The 24,245-nt window shown below is 46.3% G+C and overlaps 4 protein-coding genes across 4 annotated transcripts; all 4 read right to left on the bottom strand.

The window, feature by feature from the left end:
* Positions 1-2,677: 2,677 nt before the first annotated feature.
* On the bottom strand, positions 2,678-4,383 carry LOC117834585 (BTB/POZ and MATH domain-containing protein 3). Its single transcript, XM_072290318.1, has 4 exons — positions 4,210-4,383; positions 3,823-3,895; positions 3,593-3,736; positions 2,678-3,549 (listed from the first exon to the last, which is right to left on the bottom strand). Exons 1-4 carry the CDS (start codon positions 4,381-4,383, stop codon positions 2,678-2,680), a joined length of 1,263 nt encoding a protein of 420 aa, XP_072146419.1.
* A 1,503-nt stretch (positions 4,384-5,886) lies between these two features.
* On the bottom strand, positions 5,887-6,778 carry LOC117834583 (BTB/POZ and MATH domain-containing protein 2). The gene has a single exon (XM_034714131.2). The coding sequence runs from the start codon at positions 6,481-6,483 to the stop codon at positions 5,887-5,889; it is 597 nt and encodes a 198-aa protein (XP_034570022.1). The 5' UTR covers positions 6,484-6,778.
* A 12,717-nt stretch (positions 6,779-19,495) lies between these two features.
* LOC117834582 (BTB/POZ and MATH domain-containing protein 2) lies at positions 19,496-20,650 on the bottom strand. The gene has a single exon (XM_034714130.2). The coding sequence runs from the start codon at positions 20,617-20,619 to the stop codon at positions 19,528-19,530; it is 1,092 nt and encodes a 363-aa protein (XP_034570021.1). The 5' UTR covers positions 20,620-20,650; the 3' UTR covers positions 19,496-19,527.
* A 2,331-nt stretch (positions 20,651-22,981) lies between these two features.
* LOC117834581 (BTB/POZ and MATH domain-containing protein 2) lies at positions 22,982-23,608 on the bottom strand. Its single transcript, XM_034714129.1, has one exon. The coding sequence runs from the start codon at positions 23,606-23,608 to the stop codon at positions 22,982-22,984; it is 627 nt and encodes a 208-aa protein (XP_034570020.1).
* Positions 23,609-24,245: the final 637 nt, after the last annotated feature.

The following is a 24,245-nucleotide window of genomic DNA, read 5'->3' as shown; positions in this document are numbered from 1 at the left end:
CTCAACCATTGCGATGCCGCCACCACGCCCAGGCCATCCACGGCCACGGCCACCACGCCGCCACCGGCCGCCACGCCCGCTGCCGCCCGCCACCACGCCGCTGCCGCCTGCCGCTGCCGCCCGCCGCTGCCTCCCGCTGCCGCCTGCCGCTGCCGCCCGCTGCCACCACGCCGCTGCCGCCCGCCGCTGCCGCCATGCCTGCTGCCGCCCGCCGCTGCCACCCGCTGCCGCCACGCCCGCTACCGCGCGCCGCTGCCTCCCGCTGCCGCCCGCCGCTGCCGCCCGCTGCCACGCACCAGATCCGGAGGGGAGAGAGGTGGGGGCCGCCGGATTCGCGCCGGAGGGGAAGAAGGGGGCGCGAATCCGACCGGAGGGGAGGGAGCCGGGGAAGGAGAGGCCGGATCTGGAGGGGAAGAAGGGGGCGACGGCGGGCGGGGCCAGGCGCCGGGCGGCGGAGGGGGCGGGCGGCGGCGGGGCCGGGTGTCGGGGCGGCGGCGGCGGCAGGGAGCTGGGTCTGCCGGAGGAGAGGGAGGGGAGGGGGCCGGGGGGGGCGCGCTGGAGGGAGGGGAGGGGGCCGGGGGGGGGGGGGGGGCGCTGGAGGGAGGGGGCCGGGGGGGCGCGCGTGCGGCGGCGGCGGCGGCAGGAGGAGGGAAGCGGTCTGCGCGTGGAGGGTGGGGAAAGAGAGTGGGGGCCGGGGGTCTGCGTGTGGGGGGTGGGGGGGTGTTGTTTAGTGGGGGGGGGCGTCTGGTTTGCCGAGTGTCCTATGTGGACACTCGGTAAAGTGTTTCTTTGCCGAGTGTCCAACGTAGGACACTCAGCAAACTTTTTTTGAAAAAAATTTAAAAAATATCCAACCGTTTCAAAAAAATATCAAATTTTCACACGAACCAATATATGTTCTCTATTGACTATACAAAAAGTTTTGTAGTCAAATCAAAACTCGACCGTCATTTTGACTCCAAATCTTATGCAATCCTTCTCAACGTTACTATTCTTCTTCTGAGATGCTTCGGTTTGTAAACATCGTATGTGACGAAATGTGCAAAATATTCTCAATTTTTTTCCACAGTCTCCACCTATGATATCATCACATCATGACAAATCTCATGATTTTCAGACTTTGCTTATTTTTTTTATAATTTAAAAATACCACTGCCACACGTTCGTGGTCGTGTTTCCTGAACAAGCTGTTCGAAATTTCTTGTCATTTCATGGGTCAGGTCTCAAATTGGGCCGAATAATATGAATATCATTTTTCTACTCATTTTGTTCCATAATTTGAATCACTTGCAGTTCAAATTTGACTTATACCAAAAATTTCCTTGAAATGCAATTAATTAAATAAATATAGCAAATAAATCCAAAAATATACCAAATTTTAACATGGAGTACCACATGTTGTATGTGGGGAGTAGAAAAAATTTCATGGCGAAAAGAGGAAAAAAAATTATTTTTTTGCCGAGTGTCAAAAAAATACTCGGCAAACCCCCCTCTTTGCCGAGTGTCTTTTTTGACACTCGGCAAACCCCTCTCTTTGCCGAGTGTTTTTTTGACACTCAGCAAAGGGGGGGGGGTTGCCGAGTATTTTTTTTTGACACTCGGCAAAGCCCCGATTTGCCGAGTATATTTTTTTTGCCGAGTGTTTTTGGCTTGGTACTCGGCGAAGAGCTTGTTTGCCGAGTGCTCGAAAAAAAACACTCGGCAAAAAAGATACACTCGGCAATTTCTAGCTTTCCTGTAGTGCAGGTTGCACCACCAGGATCCCTACCAGCTAAGCTACGCTCAGCTCGCACGGAAAAAAATATTTTGGTCATGTACAGAATAGCTTTTTTTTTGCCTTGATAACCTGTTTTAGTTAGTCCAAGGACTTACCGAATTAGACCTTAATTAATCAATTAGTGACTATAACATTTGAATATGTTGTTCCATGGATTGTCAACTAAGGAAGCACAAGTTATGATACCCACGTGAAAACATCCTATTTACCTTGAAGTCTGATGTATTTTGTATGTACTCCATCTAATTTATAATATTTGACGTAGACTACTTTATTCTTAAACTAACCAATATCAAATACAACGATATGAAGGTAGTAGAACGAAAAGTTTATACTGATAGTGATCCTGTAATGGAGATTGTAATGGAGATAGTAAGTTTGGATGTGCGAATGAAAGAGATGCCTCATTTTCTTTTCTTTTTCTTTTTTTTGCGAAACACAGCATAGACGCCGCAGACGCTCACATACACACGTGTAGTCATGCACATACACTCAACCCTATAAATACAGGTACACAACCTCACCACTTATGAACACCTCGAGAGACTAAGCTGGTAGATCCTTAGATTGATGAAGTCACCACTTGCGCCTCGTTGTTGATGGGCACAACACCTACCACAGCTAAGCTGCACTTAGTTCTCACAAGCTGCCTCATTTTTTAAAGAGAATTTCTTATTTACTTTATTTTAATTTAATAGAAGAGCTGTTGATCAAGTGAATGATTGGAATTCAGAGAGGTTAGTGAAATATAGTATTTTTTTTGGTCATTTATGGTACACATATGACACTTGAGAGAGTTAGAGATTATGGAAAACCCGTAGCTACTATTTTAAAGTCAACCATATAGTTACATGTGAAAAAGAATGAGTCCTTATGACACTCACTCAAGTCAAGGAATAATCAGGGAGAAACCTTGGCAAGAAGGTCCTTGACAAGAGAGGGGCAACCAACTGCAATTGTATTGCCGGGATTCTTAAGGAAGTTCAAGCATCTTTCCTTGAGACGACGGCAGCCGTGCTGCTCAGCCAGTTCCAGAGTAGTCGCCGCCGTGTTGGTGTCGATGAAGTTGCGCAACATGTCCTCGCAGATCATCTTCAGCCCCACCAGGCAGTACCTGTCTGCCGCAACGAGAAGATGCTGCGCCATCACCCTCCTGTCACCTTCTATCTGAGGCAACGAGTCGGTGTATATGAAGTGGAGCATGGCTCCAAACACCCTCGGCTCCATGTCATCGATCCGGACTTGAGCCGCCCACTTCTCCTTCATCCAACCGAAGAGCTCCGCCCTGAAAACCGGTGATCGAGCGGCGAGGATGCTCCGGTGCGCCGTGAACGTCTCCCTGCCGACCCTGAACTTGACGTCCGCTCCCACATTGCTCTCTAGGAGATCACCAAGATGCCGGTGCAGGTCCGTCTTCGAAGGCGATGTGAGGAAGTGCACTTGGGTTTCCTCGGCCCGGATCTTGGGGACAGTGACATGGCAGCTGATCCGGAATGTATCGTCTTCGATGTGAGGAGACTCCTCCAACTCCTTGCGCCTGATGAACTTGGCCCAACCCCATGCGTGAGATTTGATGCGGGCGAATTCCTGCCTCTTGCTAGTCAGGGTGTACGATGGCACGGGCTCTCCCTGGTCCAGCAAGCAGAACTTGAACTGTGCCTTGACGTCGCCGTTGTCTCCTTGATCATCGTCGACGAGCAGCTGGAGGTACAAGGATATGCAGTCGGAGCTCTCCACGTTGTAACCGTCGGGGTAGTAGTGGGATGCACCAGCTGTGGCCTCCGATGCTGAACGCTGCGGAGAGGATGCCCTTGCCGACGCCGAGCCCCTTGGTGCCCGAGTAGCCGCGGACGGTGAGCTCGTGCGAGCCGGTCTCCATGTCGGCGGCGATGGTCGACGCGCTGCTGCGGCCGGGGTCGACGATGGCAGGGCCGGGAGAGCTGGGCATCTGTATTCTCTCTGCTTGATAGAAAAAGCTGAGCATGGGCTGCGCCTAAGCCTACTAGATGCTGATGAGATGGGACACGGTGTCGTCAATTAGGTACCTTGTTGGCAGGATTTCTGATATATTTTGCGGCCACGGTCCGGCTGTTTCTCTGCCGGCTCGGAAGAGTCACGCTAAACGTGGTTGAAAGGGAAACGAGTTTACAATGCCTTTCGGATTGTGATTTGAGTGCTATGAACAAGCTAGTCACCGAGTCCTAATCTGATAAAGCACTAGTGGCCGAACTCATGTAACCTTTTACACCTTGCCTATTGAGTCCACCATCTCAAGTGCACAAACAGGTATTAACATACACTTAAGTTGAAGAGGTCTGGCATCGAGACTGCCGAGTAGTAATAATTCCTTAAGAAGACAGGGGCAACTCCTCGCCAGTCGCCATACACTCAAACCCATCACTTTCTATGAATTTCCTCAGATTGCCAGGAACCTTGAGGAACTTGAAGCATGCCTCCTTGAGACCCTTGCAACCATACTTCTCAGCTAACCCCGAAAAAGCCAAAACCGTGCTCGCGTGGACGTAGCCGTGCAGCGTGTTCTCACAAATCAACTTCAGCTTCTGCATACGATACCTGTCCGCCGCCACAAGTAGATCCTTGGCCATGTGTGTCGGTGTAGATGAAGTGCAGCAATAATTCACCCTAACTCTTCCTAAATAAAGGAGGAGTTGTGACTCTCGTATTAGTTGGATTGGGAAACATTTATTGGGAGATTGCTGGAGATGCTCGCTAAAACTGAATCCCTAAATAGGAGAGATGAAATAATTAAAAAGGAAAAAAAGAAAGAAACAACCGGGTTATCACCTCTTCCTTGCATCTAGGAGGAGCAGTACGACATGCATGTGCATGCAGGTGGACATGCAATTTGTTTCCTTTTGGTTGCAATCAATGACATGTTATTTTATATTTCTTAATTGGGCAAGCTCAACATTATTTGGTCACGTACATATTTTTTATCCAAGTAGTTGCACATGTCACTTTTCCCTTTGTTCATGATAAAAAATATTACCCAAGAAATCACATTAGGGATGGTCTACAACAAATATCGTTACAACAAAATCATGCTAGGGATCTCACTGTTTTTTCACATTGCAAAAGGAGTAAGTGTCTGTTTTGTCACGTTCCAGTAAACAAAAGTGTTGTAATAAATTATGTCTAGATCACTTCTAAAATGTTACATCCTGTTACATCTTACTGACGTGTCAAGTTAATCATGTATGAAAGTTAGATTTTGTATATATATGCACGTGACATCTAATAGAGAGGTATTTTCCTATTTATCCTATTTTCTAAAATAAAATAATATATAAATATATATTTCATCTATTACCTCCTAGGAGGTAGTAGTTATTCAGATCTAACTAAATGGACGGTCCATGGTGATTTGGGAGTACCTTAGCAATTCTCTTATACGATAATTTTGTCCTATGGTCCATGGTGTACGTGTCTGAGCGTATATGTGTTTATCTATTAGCGGTAAGAAAAACTGCATAAGTTGTATTGATTGAGAAGATGATTTAAACATTTTTACAACAAAAACACAAAAGAATACGGATGCGACGCAAGGCTTTGCAACCGGAACCCGTAGAGGGTGGAGGATCTCAGGATATGGCACCAAACAAGGCCTTCACCGTTGCGGCCAAAGCATATGGAGCCAAATAGAGCCTTCATCTGAAAGCCCCACAAAGCCCCCCCACCATCTGAAAGCCCGGCCATGCATTGGACACGTGGAGTTAACGATTCGGCTGACGAATAAAAAACCGTCGAGGAAGATTTTCCTATATCTTAAGTCAACGTTAGAGGATGTTTGTTAAACAATTACCTGGACGACGGAATTTGTATCTAGCCTGTTTGCTAAATCAGATTGGTTCCCTAAATCTTACCGTCAATGTTTCACAATGAACTCGAGGGAGCACAGACTCACAAAGCAAACGAAGAGAAACAGTCTCTTTTAGGTTAATCTCTAACTCATTGCACGAACGAGGATTTAAACACCAAGGCATCTGCATGCTTGCAAGCATCCCTGGAGACAAATTAGCACACGAGACCGATTAATGAAAAAAAAACTAACTTGACTCCAGACTACTCCGATCCATGCAACACGTACGCTAACACATGATCGTGACCAAATAATACGCAACTAACAATGACATCAAGAAGAAGATGAGTCCAACAGGCACGAGGGCTCTCCTTGGTTGCTCCGTGGAGTCGGTGACATGGCGGATCTCCTTGAAGACGGTGACGTCGCACCTGAGGCTGAAGCTGTCGTCCTTGAGGTAGGGCGCCGCCTCCAGCTCCTCCCTCACGATGAACCGCTCGCAGCCGTACGACGGCACAGCGCCTGAGAAGGTGCACAGGCCCATCGCCGCCGAGTACCCCGGCACCGGCTCTCCGGCCTGGTCGAGCAAGGTGAGCCAGAACTTGGCCTTGACGCTGGTCACGTCATCATCAGGGTGGTCGAGGAAGAGGACGAAGGATATGCAGTCGTCTTCCTCCTCGTTGTAGCCGTGTGGGTAGAACTCGATGTACCAGCGGTGGCCGCCGACGGTGAACACGCTGGACTTGATGCATTCGCCGACGCCAAGGACCTCCTTGGTCTTGGAGTACCTCTTGATCTTGAGGACGTGAGAGCCGGTCACCGTCTCGGTGGAGAGCGTCGACTCGCTGCAGTCGACGCCAGCGGCGGCGTTGGAGTAGGAAGCCATGTGGATTATTGGTGCTCTCTTTCCCTACTACGTAGAAAAGGAAAGGCAATGGTGAAAGGCAAACGGGAGACGAGGCAGACGTTCAGGGAGAGGCAATGGTCGTGTATTTGTAGCAGTTGTCGATGCATGCTTCGTATGGGGACGTGCACGGCAAGGGTCCTATGTGCACCTACAAAATCCATGCACAAGTCTCCATTCACCTTACGTAGGAAAGGTCCCGTAACAGTCGTGTACAACAACAATTTGGACGGGTTCACGGAAAGACACCAATGCAACCTAGCTGGAAAGTGCTCGGAACTGCACCACATGCACGTATACTCCTTTTTCGTTATTTGTGACAAATAATGACTTCTGCTACCCTTCAGTAACCAGTTCGATCTCTAGAAAAATATTTGGGCCGTTTTCGAAATTCCAAAAATTCCGGTACGGCCGAAAACTGGCAAACCGGTACTACCAACCACCTTCGGTATTTTTTCTTTACTACTACGGAGACTCTCACACGTGTCAACACGAAATCCTCATTCGTGCTGGTGAAGGGCCTGGCACCATGAAGCCGATGCGAATGAGAGTACGTTGTCCGTGCCGATGAGGGAATCGGCAAAAATAAACGTGTGCTGTGCGAATTGCAATCGATTTTTGTTAGGAGCCGTTACTTTTGTACCGGTGTTTATTTAGTGCCGCTAAGGGCAAGTACATTGGTGTCGTCTAATAGGCGGTCTCATGCATTGACACGTAATCTTGAGACGATTCAACAGACAACTCGTACAATGAGTTGTCCTATAAGTTGTCTGATAGTGGTATATAATTCCTTAATTTGTGCATAAGAAAAATAAAATATTATGAGTTGCATGGCAACAATAACTCGTACAATGGTTGTTAAGTTGTCTCGTAGTCCTACAATTTAGCTCATGAGGTGGTTGTTTCACGAAGCAACAACCTCTTTCTCTCTCCTCCACATCATCAAAAATCCTACGTGGCACTGCATGAGACGACCTATGAGACCGCTGACATGTAGCAATGTACTTGCCCTAAGTCTGAGGGTTCTACTCCTACCGGTGCTTAATTAGACCATCATATTTATTAACCTATAACTACCGGTTAGAACACTATCAAGGTAACCAAAAAATGAGCAACAACTGAAACTACTACTGAATTAAAGTAACACAACCTAAACATAGCAGTTCATCTTGATAACAAAAAGAACATAACAATGCTGAACAAAAAAGCCTAACCAGGCAAAAGTGCAATTCGTTCATAACGCCTCTATCGCTTACATTGCGATCACGAAGCCGGGCGAACCTCCACCGTCCCCACCACGGCGATGGAGGTCATTATCACAAGCACTGGCCTTCGCCGCAGCGGTGAAGGCCACCGCAGCACCGTATCTCACCCGTGACTTGATGGCCGCCTGCCACTTGCTATGGCCACCGCGTCAAGGGCGCGTGAAGCAACCCTCACGGAGAAGCGGAGTATCACTTCCCTCGCCGTGCCCACGGTGGCTACTTCTTCGACAATGGATGAGGAGGAGGAGGAGGTTAAGGGAGGAGAGGGATGGCAAGGGGAGGCGGAGGAGGAGAATGGGTCGCAAGGAGGTGGGCGAGGAGGGGCAGTGCGGGGAGTTGGGGGTGGAGAAGGGCAGCGTATGGAGGTGGGGGAGTAGGGGGCGGTGCGGGGAGGTGGGTGAGGAGGGGCGAGGAGGTGGGGGAGGAGGAGGGGCAAACTGTGGAGATGGGGGAGGAGAGGTGCGGTGTGGGGAGGTAGGAGGGGCGATTGCGACGGGTGGAGGTGGAGAGGGGTTAGGGTTCCCCTCCCACTTATATAGAGCAGGTGCTCATATACGTGATAGTACACTTTTCAACCGTCACGTATAAGCACATATATGTGCCAGTTAGAAATTGCATTAGCAAGTTTGTGAATTAAAAATAAAAAAACTTGAAATCTAAGAGTAATGCAAAATAACTCAAGCAAATATAATACAGGTAAGTTAATTATTTACACAAATAATTACATATGCTGCATGAGCAAGAATATACCTCATTGTTCGACTGTGAACTAGGATTAGTCTTTACAATATAGTATATTATCCTCATGCTACAGCGGCTAATGTCATGAACCAAATGGCATCGAATATATCTTTTAGAAGAGCTTTAGTTGAGGATAAACTTATTGCATAGCATAACCTTGTAGCTTAAATTTGGACTCAACAGCTTTCTTTCTAATAGGAGGGATAATTTTACCTAGAACTTACACAGACATGGTAATTTACTGTAAAATCTACGTACCATTATCTCATTAACCAGGGTATTCTCTTCAATAATAAATTTATTTGGAAGTTAAAGATTTCTTTAAAGATAATGATTTTTCTCTGGTACCTTCAACGAGGTGTTATTTTAGCCAAGAATAACTTAGCTAAGATGAACTGGTTTAGGAGTCGAAAATGTTGTTTTTGTGATCGTAATAAAACAATAAAGCATCTCTTCTTTGATTGTCAACATGCTAAGATCATTTGGAGAGTTATGAATATAGCTACTGGGTTAACCCTGCCAAAGTCACTAGCGCATATCCTCTTTTATGCAGGCTATCTTTAAGGGAGCATATTGGCCACAATATTGATCCCAATTAGAGCATGAGGGAGCAATGAAGACTATCTTCTTAGCAAGCAAAGTGTTGGAGATCATCGCCTTAGATATATTTGTTAAGAATGGATGAAGAAAAATAATAGACTTTATTTTTGATTTCTTCCTATCATTTACTATTTCTCTTATTTTTGGAGGTCACAAGATGCACAAGGCCGTCATTATGAATGTTTTAATTATGACAAAGGTGAGGCCACATGAGGTGTAGTGTGGTGGCATGGCTGTGAAGAGACATGATGGCAAACATGATGGCCTTGGCGCAGGCCTCCTCATGCAGGATGCAGCCAAGTAGCTCTCTGTCTCACTCTAGAACTTCTCAAGGAGAGGAGCCATTGCAGGATCATTAGCAATGCCCCCATATGCCGTGGAAAAGGAAGAGAGAATTCCCTCAATACCACTGAAAATTATGCCACTTCCCTCGTTGCCATCAAAATTTTTCAATTCTCTTCACTGCCACTAATCAATTTTCCAATCCCTTGACTCCCATTACCATCGACGAGTGTTAAATTTGGTCTCGCTGACCAGACGGACCCACCATAGGAATGAGCTTTTCTTACTGTTTACAGTCCCTAGGTTACCCCTCTTCCTACGACAGCATGGTCCCACACCTAGTTGGACCAGACACAAATTCCACCCGTGCCCTCCCCTCCACGCATCCATCCACACCGCCGCCCCTCTCCCTCCGCTTCCTGCCTTCCTCGCCGCCACTCTCTCCATTAGTGCCGCCCCATCCCTCTCCCTCCCGCGCCCCATTACCTCGATGCTACCCCACTCCCTCCAGCCCTACCATTCCGCGCCGCCATCCCTGGGTGGTAAATGATAGGATTGAATGGAAGCTTCTGATGAGAGGGCAAAGTTGTCTTTTCTGCTCAACATAACAGCAACTTAATGGTCAATTAACGGAAATGGCAATAAAGGGAATGGAAAATTGAAGTAGTGGCAGTGAAGGGAACTGAAGAATTTTAATGGTAACGAGGGAAGTGGTATAATTTTCAATGGCATTGAGAGAATTCTCTCAGGAAGGAAGGATGGGCCACAGCGGGCAAATGCAGGCACTTGTGAGATAGTCTAATCACTGCTACACGCCCATGTGAACCTCCATGCGAAAAGCGAACTTGCCTCAATTGGTACCATTGAAGACAACTGCATACTGAGGGACAGGTATAGCACCCGGTCAGCAAAGAGAGCACGACGCCAGCAGCAGGTGGAAGGGAGGACTGAGGAGCTCACAGGGATGCAAGGAGCGGGACGGTGCTACAAGGCTGCAAATGTGTAGGCATGGGGGCAGCCGCATGGGGCCGTGCTTCAAGCACGGCGATGCAGGGGCATGTAGGCTTGCAGGCGGCCGCACTAGCACACAGATACACAGGGGCACAGCCGCCGCGGGTGGTGGCCACCTTGTCGATCTGCCGCACATAAGATGGAAAGGGATGGAAATGGGAGGGGGAAAGAAGATGGAGGCATGGAGCTGCCTGGACCGGTCACCTGCAGTGGCTCATCGGCGTCTCGCCGGTGATGGCAGAACGGGGATCACAAGAAAACCTAGGCTCTATTACCATGTTATGAATGAGCAACTGAATTTATTGCATAGTTCAATAGGCAAGATGTACATGTGTACAACTGCAGATAACACCTTTGAACTAGAGGGAAAATGCATGGAAGTATACACAACTAAGTTTTATAATGAGCGTCTACCTCTGTACTGAGGTACAGTCTTAACTTTGGAGTAATTACCTTGCTCCCAAAGATAAAAGATGCAACAAAAATACAAAAATATAGACCTATTTTCCTACTAAATGTGAGCTTCAAATTTTTCACCAAGGTGGTCACAAATAGGCTCATGGGAGTGGCTAGTAAAGTAGTCCAGCCTTCCCAAACAACATTCATGCTAGGTCGAAATATTATGGAATGAGTAGTGATATTACATGAAACTATCCATGAACTACACACCAAAAACTAAATGGTGTGATTCTCAAAATTGATTTTGGAAAGGCCTATGATAAAGTAAAATGGTCCTTTTTACAACAAACACTCCGAATGAAGGGATTTTTCCTGCAATGGTGTTCATGGGTTGAAAATTTTGTTTTTGGAGAGGCAGCGTAGGCATCAAAATTAATGATAATATTGGACACTACTTTCAGACAAAAAGGATCTTAGACAAGGAGATCCCATGTCACCTATTCTTTTTAATATTGTGGCAGATATGCTCTAAAATAAAGAGGGCTAAGGATGATGGCCAAATTAGTGGGGTGATTCCGCATTTGGTGGAAGACGGATTGTCTATTTTGCAATATGCAGATGACACAATCATATTCATAGACCATGATTTAGAGCAAGCTAAAAATATGAAGCTACTTCTTTGTGTTTTTGAACAATTGTTAGGTTTAAAAATTAACTTCCACAAAAGTGAGATCTTCTCCTATGGTAAAGCCAAACAATATGAGCAATAATGTACTGAATTGAATTGTTTGGTTGCGAACTAGGCTCATACCCTTTCAGGTGTTTAGGAATCCTGATGCACCATAATAAACTCCACAATGCAAATTGGAGTGTTATTGACGAAAGATTCAGTACCCAGAAGGCTAAATATTTATCTTATTGGGACGACTGGTTTTATTAAACTCTATCTCAAGCATCCTGCTGATGTTCATGATGTTCTTCTTTGAACTTCCCAAAGGTGTTCTAAAAAAACTTGATTTCTATCGATCCAGATTCTTTTGGCAAGGCAACAATGATAAAAAAAGTACCGCCTAGCCAGATGGGATATCTTGTGCCACCCTAATTAAAGATCAAGGTGGTCTGGGAATACCTGACCTTTGGATTAAAAACAAGTGTCTACTTAGCAAGTGGTTATTTAAACTGCTAAATGAAGATGGTACATGTCATACTTTACTTAGAAATAAGTATCTAAGCTCGAAGTGTCTTTCTCAGGTAAAAATTAAACCTGGAGACTAGCATTTCTGGAAAGGTCTGTCAGGGAAGATTTTCTGGGTTGTGGAACTTCCAAAATAAAGGATGGGTCGCAAACCAGATTTTGGGAGGACATTTGGGTAGACTCTAAACCACTAAAAGAGCAATTCCCTAACCTGTACAATATAGTTTACTATCCTCATGTTACAGTGGCAAATGTCATGAATCAAATCACATTTCTTTTAGAAGAGATTTAATTGGGGATAAGTTGACTGCCTGGAATAACTTGGTAGCTAGAATAGCCTCGTACCAGCTTTCAGATGGAAGCGACAAGTTTACCTGGGACTTGCATAGACACGGTAGTTTCACCGTGCAATCTATATATGTACCTTTTCTTCACCAACAAATTTATATGAAGCTGAAAATACCTCTGAAAATAAAGATATTCCTTTGGTACCTCGAACGAGGTGTTATTTGAACAAAGGTTAATTTGGCTAAAAGAAATTGGTCCGGGAGCCAAAAATGTTGCTTTTGTGATAGTAATGGAACAATTAAGCATCTCTTCTTTGAGTGTCAACATGCTAAGACCATTTGGAGAGTTGTTAATATAGCTATTGGGTTAACCCCACCAAAGTCTATAACACATATGCTTAGCAATTGGTTAATAGGCATAAGGAAAAAAGATCGACGTTTTGATTTTTGTGAGTGTGGCAGCTCTTATGTGGGCAATTTGATGTATGCGCAATGATTTGGTTTTTGAGAAAGAAACTGTTTACCTCTTTCACGCGGGCTATCTCCAGGGGAGCATATTAGTTGTGATTTTGATCTTGTCCTCTTAGCAAGCAAGGTACTGGAGATGGTCGCTTTGGACATATTTGTTAAGAATGGATGAAGAAGCAATAATTGACTTTGTTTTTGATTTTTTCCTTCACTTGCGTACTATTTACCATTTTATTTATGATCAGCTTGAGCTGAAAATACTGTAAACTTGATTGTGTACAGTCACAAGGGCCGGAACTTTTTCCATTTTCTAAAAATGTGGTGAGAAACGAAGAGTATAAAAGATGACCGTTGCTGCATACTGACATCGGAAACACCAACTAATCCTTAATTTCATCCCCTGATCCCACTGGTAGAGAAGTGAGCTTTAATCCCGGTTGGTAGGGTTGTGTGCGTGGTTCGTGGGATTCGAACCCACAACCTCCAGCCTCGCGCGTAGCTTCCTTGCCATCCCACCTACACACCACATCTGACTATGTAGGGGATACTATCCTTTTGTATTAACTCGTGGGGGACCCTTTTATCCCGGTTGGAAACACCAACCGGGATAAAAGACCCCCTTTTATCCCGGTTGGTGTTTCCAACCGGGATAAAAGGGTCCCCACGATTTAATCCCCTTCCAGTCACCTTCCAGTCACCTCGTTGGGGGCCCTTTTATCCCGGTTTGAAACACCAACCGGGATAAAAGGGGGTCTTTTATCCCGGTTGGTGTTTCCAACCGGGATAAAAGGCTCTTGACCCTTTTATCTCGGTTGGTGTTACCAACCGGGATAAAAGGGGGGGGTCTTTTATCCCGGTTGGTGTTTCAAACCGGGATAAAAGACCTCTCAGAGTCTTTTTTTCCCATTAGCCTTTGCAACCGGGATAAAAGGTTCCGGTTGGTGAGCCTCCCACCAGTGACTGAGTTTTAGTCCCGGTTGGTGAACCTTTTATCCCGGGCCAACTTTAAACCGGGACAAAAGGGGTGGATGGAAAGTCGTTTCTCTATTCATGTCCGAGCAAAACAAACAAACCGGAACATGCAAACCAGGTGTCGTCTGGCTTCAGGGTTGGTGTCCATGAGTCCATCTATCTAAATTGTAAACATAATGCTTCAAATAAACTAGCTGAATGTGGTAAACAATGAGCAATAATTTCATCAGAAAATGTGGAAAAAAACGAGGCGAACACGAAACAACATATATGGATGCCTCCTCAAATTCAGGTCAACATACATAAATCCGTCCGCATCTTGCCCAAACATTCTACAGCAAAGTGAAGAGACTAGCAGTTCAGCATGGACAAAAATGTTGCAGGTCCGAAACAGTAGTACACTGGTACTATGATCAGGTAGATTCCAAAAGCTTTGGTGAACATAAGCATACAACGGCTGCCTCACAAGACAAGATTACCAAAAAAAACCAAGCGCCGTCGAGTTGTGCCACCGATCCTGCAGAAATTGTCTTGCATCAGTAACTCCAGGGGAGGAGAAAGCCAAAATCGGAATTTATAAGACAGAACAAATTGGAATGGTTTGTGATAAGTTGCAACGCAAGGCATTGTGGATCCAACGGCTCGAAACAGAGAGGGATGGTGCCTAAAAACAGAGTTTATGCAGCTACTGAATCAGAGAAGTAGGGCTGACGTGATTGAGCATGTAAATCGCGTTTAGAAGTTGGGGGAGATTGAAATTTTCGAAAACGACCTCACGGTCTTAGCTCTTAACTTTGGTATACATACCGAGAAAAACCCATAGTTGCAGAGGTAACTTGCTAGGGTGAAATTTGTGCCTCAGACGGAAACAAATCTCATACAGTACAACATATTCGGAGCAGGAGATGCAGTCGTACTTTCAAAATGGGATAGAGTTGCGTCGGCTCAAGAGCCACCAGAACTTTGTCCTCTTTGGCGGCATCATTACTGCAAGTCCGTGAGACCTCCATTTCTGTTCGTCATCTCCCTGCTTGAGTTAGAATAATAGAAAAGGAAACAACAGATCATTAGACATGGTTATGTACGTGAGTATATCATGGGGACTCGGCACCTCTCCTCAACCTCAATGAAAGCACACCTCTGTCCATCATCATCTCGTCTCCACATTCTCCAGCCACTTTTGCTTGTCAGGGCGTTGGCGAGGGGAGACGTTTTAATTTTGATGAAAAATAAAACCAGCGGCTTACCATGATGGAACCTTGAAATATTAAGAACCGAAATTGTGTGGAGACTGCAGTGAGCATCCTCAGTTCCTTAATGCAAACGAGCTCCTGAACTTAGAATAGGAGGAAATTTGAATTGAAGAAAGTGAATGCACAAACTTGAGATATACAGACGCTGAATCATTGAAAACTTGTACCATTGCAGAGTATTAAGACAGACAGTAAGATAACTATGTACGTAAGCAGTGGACGATAATTGATTAACGCAATCTGGACTACAATACATACCTTACACATGTGTGGAATTAAGATTCTTCATCCTGCATCCATTTATAAAATTTTCGAAGCAGGATCGTTATAGGTGCATCCACTGGACCCATTTTGTCTTCATCGACCCTTCTCCTCAGCTCAGGAGTTGGACGGTTGGGATGGACATCGGCTGAGGGCCGGGCCGCCTCCGCTTCGTCAACCTCCGTCAAAGAGGCGTTAGCACAAGTAATGCCGGCCTTCACTGATCGAAGAGATGAAAGTCGTGTCCAATGTTAGCACTATTCAGGTTCACGACAGGGACGCTGAAATTCATGTGTTCAAGCGATGGCATAGCCCCCTGTACAAACTGTAGTTGGAGACAACGGAGCTCTTGGAACCTCCCCAGGATTGCGAGATCCTGCTCCTCCAGACAGCTCGCAGATGTTGGAAAGATTTTGAGCATTAATCCATTCTGGCAGCCTCGGGAAGTTCAGGTCTGATAGTTTCAGGATACGGAGACCTGATGAAAGGGTGAAACTTTGTCCCATATTCACATCTTCCATATATATAAATGCTCCCCCTGAAACAAAGCTGAATAGTTATAGAATGGAGATTGTGCAGGTTGCTTAGAGCCTGTAACAAATCTCTTCCCTGCCATTGATCCTGAAGATATACCCTAGTATTAAGTATCTTGAGATCTCTGAGGTTACCCAACTCCTTCACAAACCTCCTCGTAGAGTGCTTGTCATTGGCTCTATGGTAGATCTCTAGCTCCACTAGAAACGTCAGCTTCCCGATGCAATTCCGCACTCTGGTATTCTCATCAACACGTAGGCACAACAGTTGCGTAAGCAGTCTCACACTCACCGGCAGTTCCTGTATCATATCCCAGCGTCTGTCAATATCAATGTCTGTAGAAACTTCAGACGGCAAATTTTCTTCGGGAGTTTACCGGTGCGTTTGTGTGATACATGTGATAGTTCAAGGTACCTTGGATGGAGTAACTTCTCAATATGTTCAAGTTGAACATGTTCCATACCAAAACAAAATTGTAGAACCAGCACTCGCAAAACATGAAAGCTAGAAACTGGTGGGATCATGTTTGTCTCGCGTAAAGTGGCATGAAATAACCTCACTCTTGACATGTCCTTATAACAAACCTCTGACTTCTCTCCTATTTTAATAATATCTCTGTTGAACATTAGGAGAGCTAATCGACGAACATTGCCCCTGTGCATGTGACCTCTGAGAAGTCACGCATGAGACGAAGTACTATGTCATGGACACGGCAACCATTTATAATCCCTGATCTTTCCTCCTCTACTGGTATGATCATGTTTCTACTAATGAGTTCATTGAAATAGCTATCTCCAGCATCAAAAACACATCTCTGTTTTCCCTTTTCGATAAGACCTTCAGCCATCCACATTAGTATTAAATCCTTTTCACTTATATTATTATCTTCTGGAAACATACTCAGGTACAGTAGGCAGGGCCTCAGACAAGAACGTAAGTCATATATAGTAGCTAAAAGATAGTATCTTCATCATATCCACAACTTTATTGTTCTCATGCTCAAAACCAATTGAGTTATAGACCTTGGGCCAGTCCTCTACTGGTTTAGTATCTAACAAACTAGCTACTGTAACAATAGATAATGGTACACCACCAAGTTCTTGTATAATTTTCCTCAGATACCTCAGCCATTTCGTCACTCCGAGGGCACTTTCCTTTGTCGCCGGATATTCTTGAATAGAATAGTTTTCTTGAGTTATCATCAGAAAGGTGTTTTATTGTATAAACATCACCAATCTCCATCGAAACTTGAGAATTACGCGTAGCTGTTTATCATTCTACTTCCACGTTTAATGTCGACGAAAGCGATTTTGATCCCGTACGTCCCATGTTGATGTCTCCCATATATCATCTACAACAATGAAGTACCTATTCACATAGCACCCAAGAGCCACGAATCAGTAAAACGACCACAACATGTTTAAGGCAGTCCTATTGCTAGTTTCATTTTCAGTATATAAGATGCCATCACTACCGGAAACAGTAACTTTGCCGAGTGCCTGGGGCACTCGGCGAAGGGCCAATTACACTCGGCAAAGGGTTTGCCGAGTGTAACACTCGGCGAAGTTTACTCGGCAAAGTTTCCTACGGCAAACAGTGAGTTTGCCGAGTGTCGATCATCGGGCACTCGGCAAACGCTTTGCCGAGTGCCACAATACACTCGGCAAAGTATAACACTCGGCAAAAAGATGCTAACGGTCAGCGACGGTAACGGCTCCTTTGCCGAGTGTCAGACGGCAGACACTCGGCGAACCTATAATCTTTGCCGAGTGTTTTTTTCACATTGCACTCGGCGAACCTACAATCTTTGCCGAGTGTTTTTCACATTGCACTCGGCGAACCTACAATCTTTGCCGAGTGTTTTTCACATTGCACTCGGCGAACCTACATAATATCATGACATCTTGACAAATCTTGTGATTTTCAGATTTCGTTTGCTTTTTTTAGAATTTAACCACCATTCAACCACACGTTCGTGGTCGCATTTTTTAAAAACAATGTTGACAATTTCTTTTCATTTCCTGGTTGAGAACTCAATCCGGACTCCATAATATGGATATAATTTTTCCACTGATTAAAAACCATCATTTCATGTACATGCAGTTAAAATCTGACATGAATAAAAAAATTCTTATTAATGCAATCATTTCATTAAAAATAGCAAACAGACCACAAAATATACCAACTTTTCTTATGGATTACAAAATGTCCTACGTGGGGAGTAGAAAAAGTGTGGAGGCTAGGGGAGGATTTTTTTTTTTGTTCGCCGAGTGCCAAAATTTTACACTCGGCGAAGTACTATGTTTGCCGAGTGTCCAGGCCTAGGCACTCGGCGAATGGATACCTTTGCCGAGTGTCTTGTGCTGCCACTCGGCGACATTCTCTATTTGCCGAGTGTCGGAGGGCGGCACTCGGCGAACCTTGTCTTTGCCGAGTGTCGGAGTCCAACACTCGGCAAAGAACTAACGGCCGCCCCAGTCCGGTGACGGACGGCGCACGTGCGATGCACGCGCCGTTGATTTGCCGAGTGTCGGAATGTTGCCGTGTGTCACTGAGAGGTTTGCCGAGTGTCGGATTTATGGCACTCGGCAAACGACCTCATTGCCGAGTGTAAATATTTTGCCGAGTGCCGAGTTAAATACACTCGGCAAAAAGGCCGTTTGCCGAGTGCCCGAAGGAATGCACTCGGCAAAATTTTTACACTCGGTGAATTTACTGTTTCCGGTAGTGCATGTAGGCAAATTTGTTGACATCATTCTAAATTTTTTGAACACTCTAAGCTTCCTTGTCACGTATCCGTCTCCCTAACCATCGTCGTACCTTCTAGTCCCTCAAGCTGTAGATCTCATCTATAGCCACCAATGACATTGCAACGAGCGTGCTCACGTGCTCCTCCATCATCTTCCTGTCAACCCCGATCACCATCACATCCTCTTCCACCTCGGTAGCCCGGTCATGAAACGCCGAGACGGTGACCATGGGTTCCTTACCTTCGGCCTTGCTTGTGGACGGTGACACAGCACCTGACGCTGAAACTGTCATCCCTGAGACACGGCGACGACTCCAGCTCCCTCCTCTCGATGAACCTTTCGAAGCCCCTTGACGGATCCCTGCTGGAGAAAGTGCACACGGCGCTGGCTCCCGTGCACGCCGGCACAGGCGCTCCGGTCTGGTCGTGCAGGCTGAACGCAAACTGCGCCTCGACGTCCTCCTCGTCGACGATCAAGGCCGAGACCGAAACTTATCCAGTCGGCGTTCGTCCGGGTGTAGCTGTCGGGATAGTATTCGATGCGTCAGCCGTGTCCTCCGACACTGAACGCTCTGGAGTTGAAGCTGTTGCCGACGCCGAGGACTCCCTTGGTTTGGGATCGGAGTACCCCTCCACCGTGATCACGCCCGACCACATCGCCACCGCCTCGCCGGAAACGGTCGACATGGTGCCGCCGGAGACGGAGTAAACTACCGACTGCCGAGGAGTTTTGTTTTGTGACAATGGAACCCAAGGACGACGTGTATGGGTAGGAGACGGTAGTTTCGAGATTTATTGTACTATGTGCAACTACAGAATTCACGGACGTTACGCATGGATGTTTGATGTAACTTTAAATTTGAGAAAATTCGAGTTGGAGTTTATATCTGTAAGCAAACATAAGATACGCAGAGATAGAGTACAGTGTACAGCCCAGTACGATAATTGGAAGGGCCCAAAGAAACAAAGAAAAAAAATCAGGTAGAAGATCCAATACTATTCTGCTGCTTCAGTTTCCAAGAGGTGACACACCGAACTTTTCACACAGCTCGTCGACAAGAGAGGGGCAACTGTTTGCCAGATGTTCAAAGTCATCCCCCATCAGAACCTCCTTGTACTTCCCAGAATCCTTGAGGAACTTGAAGCATGCCTCCTTGAGCCGACGGCATCCATGCTGCTCAGCAAGCACAAGCGTACTCACCACTACGCTCGTGTCAATGAACAAGCAGAGAGCAAACTCGCACATCGACGCTAGCCTCTGCATGTCATACCTGTCCGCCGCCACGAGCAGATGCTGAGCCATCACAAGCTCGTCGCCGCGGTCAAACCTCGGCAACGAGTCGGTGTAGACGAAGTGGAGCATGGCCTTGAACACCCTCGGCTCGATGCCGTCGACCCTCACACGGGTGGCCACGTTCTCCTTCATCGTGCCGCCGAAGAACTCCGCCTTGAACACAGACGACCGTGCCGCGAGCACGTTCTTGTGCGCCGCGAACGTCTCACCGCCGACATCGAATGCGACATCGGCTCCAACCCCGCTGGCTAGGAGGTCCATGAAATGCCGGCGCATTTCCGATGGTGGTACCGCGGCTGACAATTGGCAGCAGTTCTCAATGACTCTGACGTCGCACCTGATACAGAACTTGTCCTTTTTGACATACGATGACTCCATGTCCTCCCTTTTGATGAACTGTGAGTAGACCCATGACTGGGACGTCCTCGAGAAGGTTAGCCAACTGGTGCCCGTTCTCGTGGAAGACGGGATGGGCTCTCCGACCCGGTCGAGGAAGCTGTACTTGGTCCGTACCAGGACGTCGCCGCCGTCCGTGCTGCCAAGACGCTCGAGACGGAGCCCCAGGGATACCCATTCGGCGGTCTCCTCGCTGGAACCGTCGGGGAAGAAGATGACGCACCAGCTGTGCCCTCCGACGAGGAAGCTTGATGATTTGATGCGCCTGGCGACGCCGATGCCCTTGAATTGGGAGTAGCCGACGACCTTGAGCAAGTGCCACCCGGTCGCCGTCTCGGCGATCGACGCGCTGTAGCCGTCGTCGGCCGCGGCGGAACACGGCGGAGAGGGTGGCATCGCGTCGTGCTCCATGCGTTGTCAAGTGGCCAGCAGTCGGTATTGTTTTTGCAATGAGATGCACAGGAGAATCGAGCGCCGGGCAACTTATATGTTGGTGATTGGATGAGATTGTTGCGGTTCGAATTCGTATTCCGATCCTCCTCTGTTTCGTACATGTCTAATCATATTCCGATCCGAACACGCTTATACGTAACTTTTTTACCATCCAGCACATACATAGTTTGTTTTTACTTTGAGAAACACTCAGTTTGTATTTTGGTAACCTAAACCAATCAAAGAAACACTCAGTTTGTATTTGGGTAGGAAATATTCACACTTTCTTTAAGTAGTTTCGTACATGCTGCATTACCGTCGATCTTTTTCATTAGTATAGTTCTACATCGAGTAGGCTAGCTAGCACCACCAACACAAATATTCATGCCAGCGCCTCTAATACAACTCATATAGCAGCTCCTTTGCAAGCATTTTTGGGAGATTTAAAAACAGCCTCCTCTCCTCAAGAAATCCTCTCTCCTCAAGAACGGGGAGACTACCTGCCATATCGTTCCATATTCTCCAAGGCACCCTTGCTTCTTCCTCGTGTGTAGGCGGCTGTCGTCGCCTGCTCGACACCATGCCAGCCACACTGGGAAAAGAGCGCACGCGCTGCTCCTCGTGCAGCCCCTCGCCTCAAAGCACAGGCATCACCAAAGCCAGTCTGCCTCATGCGCACCCCATACCGCCACCCAAACTGGTCTGCCTCATGCGCGCCCCAAACCCATGGCTCCTCGCCGGTTAGCCCCGAACACCGGCCCCCGCAGTGTAGTGGACTCGTGGAGAGCCGAGAAAGAGGGTTAGGGAAAGGAGAACTAAAATAATAGATTGACCCGCTGACAGGTGGATCCGATATTTTGGGAGAGATACGTGGATGCAAAGTTGCGTGGTAGGAACTTCTCTAAGTCATTGTATTGTATTTTTAGGTTCATACGAATTAAACGAACATGTGATTTTCCAAATTGGAAAATCTAAATGAAGTCCTTTTTTTAGTCTATCTGTATCTTTTTTATAATATAATAGGAATTAATTAGAATATAATAAATATTTCGTTTCGTCTAGGGTTTAGGAAATCTTCCGCACCAATGGTCCCCTATATGCTGAAATTGTTTGTGGGGACTCCCTTAAGCAATTTGGGATACATTTTAGATGACCCTTTATTTTTTCTGCGATCGGAGAGAACACGACTTCATGTCTGATGTCATGACTATCAAATAGGTTATCATAGTAATGTTTATTTCTTTATTATTTGACCGTTTTTCAGTTATGCCCCCTTATTGACAAGCATGAGTTCTTGCTTTCGGATCAACATTGGTCTCTGCTTATTTTACTAACTTTTTTTTGCAGTCCTACAAGCAAAGCATCCGTTAAGCACTACTGCGCTTCATCAAGTGCTGCTGCTGCTGCTGCTGCTACTACAAGATAAGCACCACGCCTGGTTGCCAGAGCCTTCCTGGGAGAAAATTAATTGGTTTTCAGCTAGAAAAGGTAACCATCTGTACTTGCACACACCAGATACCTTTTGAGAGCATTATCTAAAAATTGCTACCTTTGAGATAAACAAGAGGACAGATGAATGCATTGTGCAGTTACTCATACAGAGGCATACCCTCCTGGACCAAAACTTAGCAGAATGTAAACAATTGGAGAAATTGAATACGAATGTAATCGCACCAACTTATGTAAAAAACACCTCGTTGGTATTGACATCTTGTAGGCGTAATGCAACATGGTGATTATGTCTGTGTTTATAATGAGAAAAAACATAATTTCATCAAACACCAACATAAAAACATTCGTTTCCGTAAATAGTATAGTTATTTGCGCTTCCACATGCAGGATCTGTTAAGCACTATTGCGCCTTCAACCGTGGATACTACCAGTAAAACATGCACCCAGTATAAATAGCGGCCCGAGGTCTCGACGAAGAATATCTCGACATATAGATGTTCCCAAAGTAGACAATAACAGTAGAATGATAAATGAAAGTACTTGTTTAAAAGGAATGCATATATCGTGTCGAATTTTTGTAAGAACAAATGAGGGTCTTCAGCTATTTTGCTGCTCCAATTCTAGGTTTTTGAAGATATCACACAGGCCAGCTTGACGCATGTTCAAGTACATGTTATGCACTAGTGCCTGATCACGCATCCAAGAAACATCATAAGCACCCAAAACCCTCTAGGAAGATAATTCCCATATTAAGACAATTCAATAAATGGGTGAATATGAATTTAATCGAGACGCAGACATAACAATCATAGATTAACTTGAACCACATATAATCTTTGAGTTCTTGACCTGGACACAAATGGCAAGTACTTACAATAAGGATAGTGCTTTAATCTTTTTTGTTGCCTTCATCTGACAGGCCATGCTCAGCAAGCAGCTCGTCGAAAAGAGACGGGCAACTTCTCATAAGATGTTTGTAGTCATCACCACCCACTTCTTTAAAATTGTCATTAGACTTGAGGAACTTAAGGCACGCCTCCTTAAGCCGATGGCATCCATGCTGCTCCGCTAGAACAAGCGTTGTCGCCACTACACTTGTGTTAATAAACGTGAGCAGCGTGTTCTCACAGATCAATTTTAGTCTCCCGATGTTATACCTGTCGGCAGCCACAAGCAGATGCTGAGCCATCACTATCTTGTCTTCTCCATCGTCAGGCAGGGAGTCGGTGTAGATGAAGTGTAGCATGGCCTTGAACACCCTCGCTTCAATGTCCGCTATCCGAACACGAGTTGCAGCCCTATCCTTCATCTGGCCGCCGAAGAACTGCGCCTTGAAGACTGAAGATCGTGCTGCGAGCAAGTACTTGTGCGCGACGAGTTCCTCGCCGCTGACCTGAAACGTCACGTCCCCTCCAACCTCGCTTCCTAGCAGGTCACCAAGATGCTGGTGAAGGTCTGACTGCGGCACCACGCTCTCTTCGCAGATATCCTCAACGACGGTGACATCGCACCTCATACAGATGCTATCATTTGTTGAACGGAGATAAGTCGACACCAAATCCTTCCTTTCGATAAAATCGGTCAAAACCCATGATGATCCTTTGCTCGAGTAGGTCCTGACACTATACAACTTTCTGTGTACATTGGCTCACCGTCTTTGTCGAGTATGCTTAACCTATATCCTGCCTTGACGTCAACATCATCAGTGGCACTAGCAGGACGATGGAGATACAGACCAAAGGAAACAAAATCGGCAGTTTTCCATTTGAAACCTCCAGGATAGCATTCGATGGACCAGCTATGTCTTCCGACGCTGAAATTACCGTAATGGGTGGACATGCCAACATGGTATCCTCTGAGCAATTTGGAGAATCCTTCGATCTTTATCACGTGCCACCCGGTGGCGGTCTCGGCGGACACGATCGACGTGCCAGTGCCACCGCCATCACCGGCGCCGACGACGGAGGCGGCAGGTTTAGGGCAGGGCATACCGCCGGTGCGCTGATGTAGCAAGAAAACAGCGGTGGATCCAATTGGTATGAACCGGAGAGCATCTCTATATTGTTGGCCAGAGGAGAAGGATCCGGAAGGCAATTGGTGTGCACCGCTAGGACTCTATCTGTACCAACACATGTCGAGATTAGATACGTTTG

The sequence above is a fragment of the Setaria viridis genome, chromosome 8 (assembly GCF_005286985.2).
Source record: "Setaria viridis chromosome 8, Setaria_viridis_v4.0, whole genome shotgun sequence".
Lineage (NCBI taxonomy): Eukaryota > Viridiplantae > Streptophyta > Magnoliopsida > Poales > Poaceae > Setaria > Setaria viridis.
Note: the sequence above shows the minus strand (reverse complement) of the source record. Positions and strands in the feature narration are given on the sequence as shown.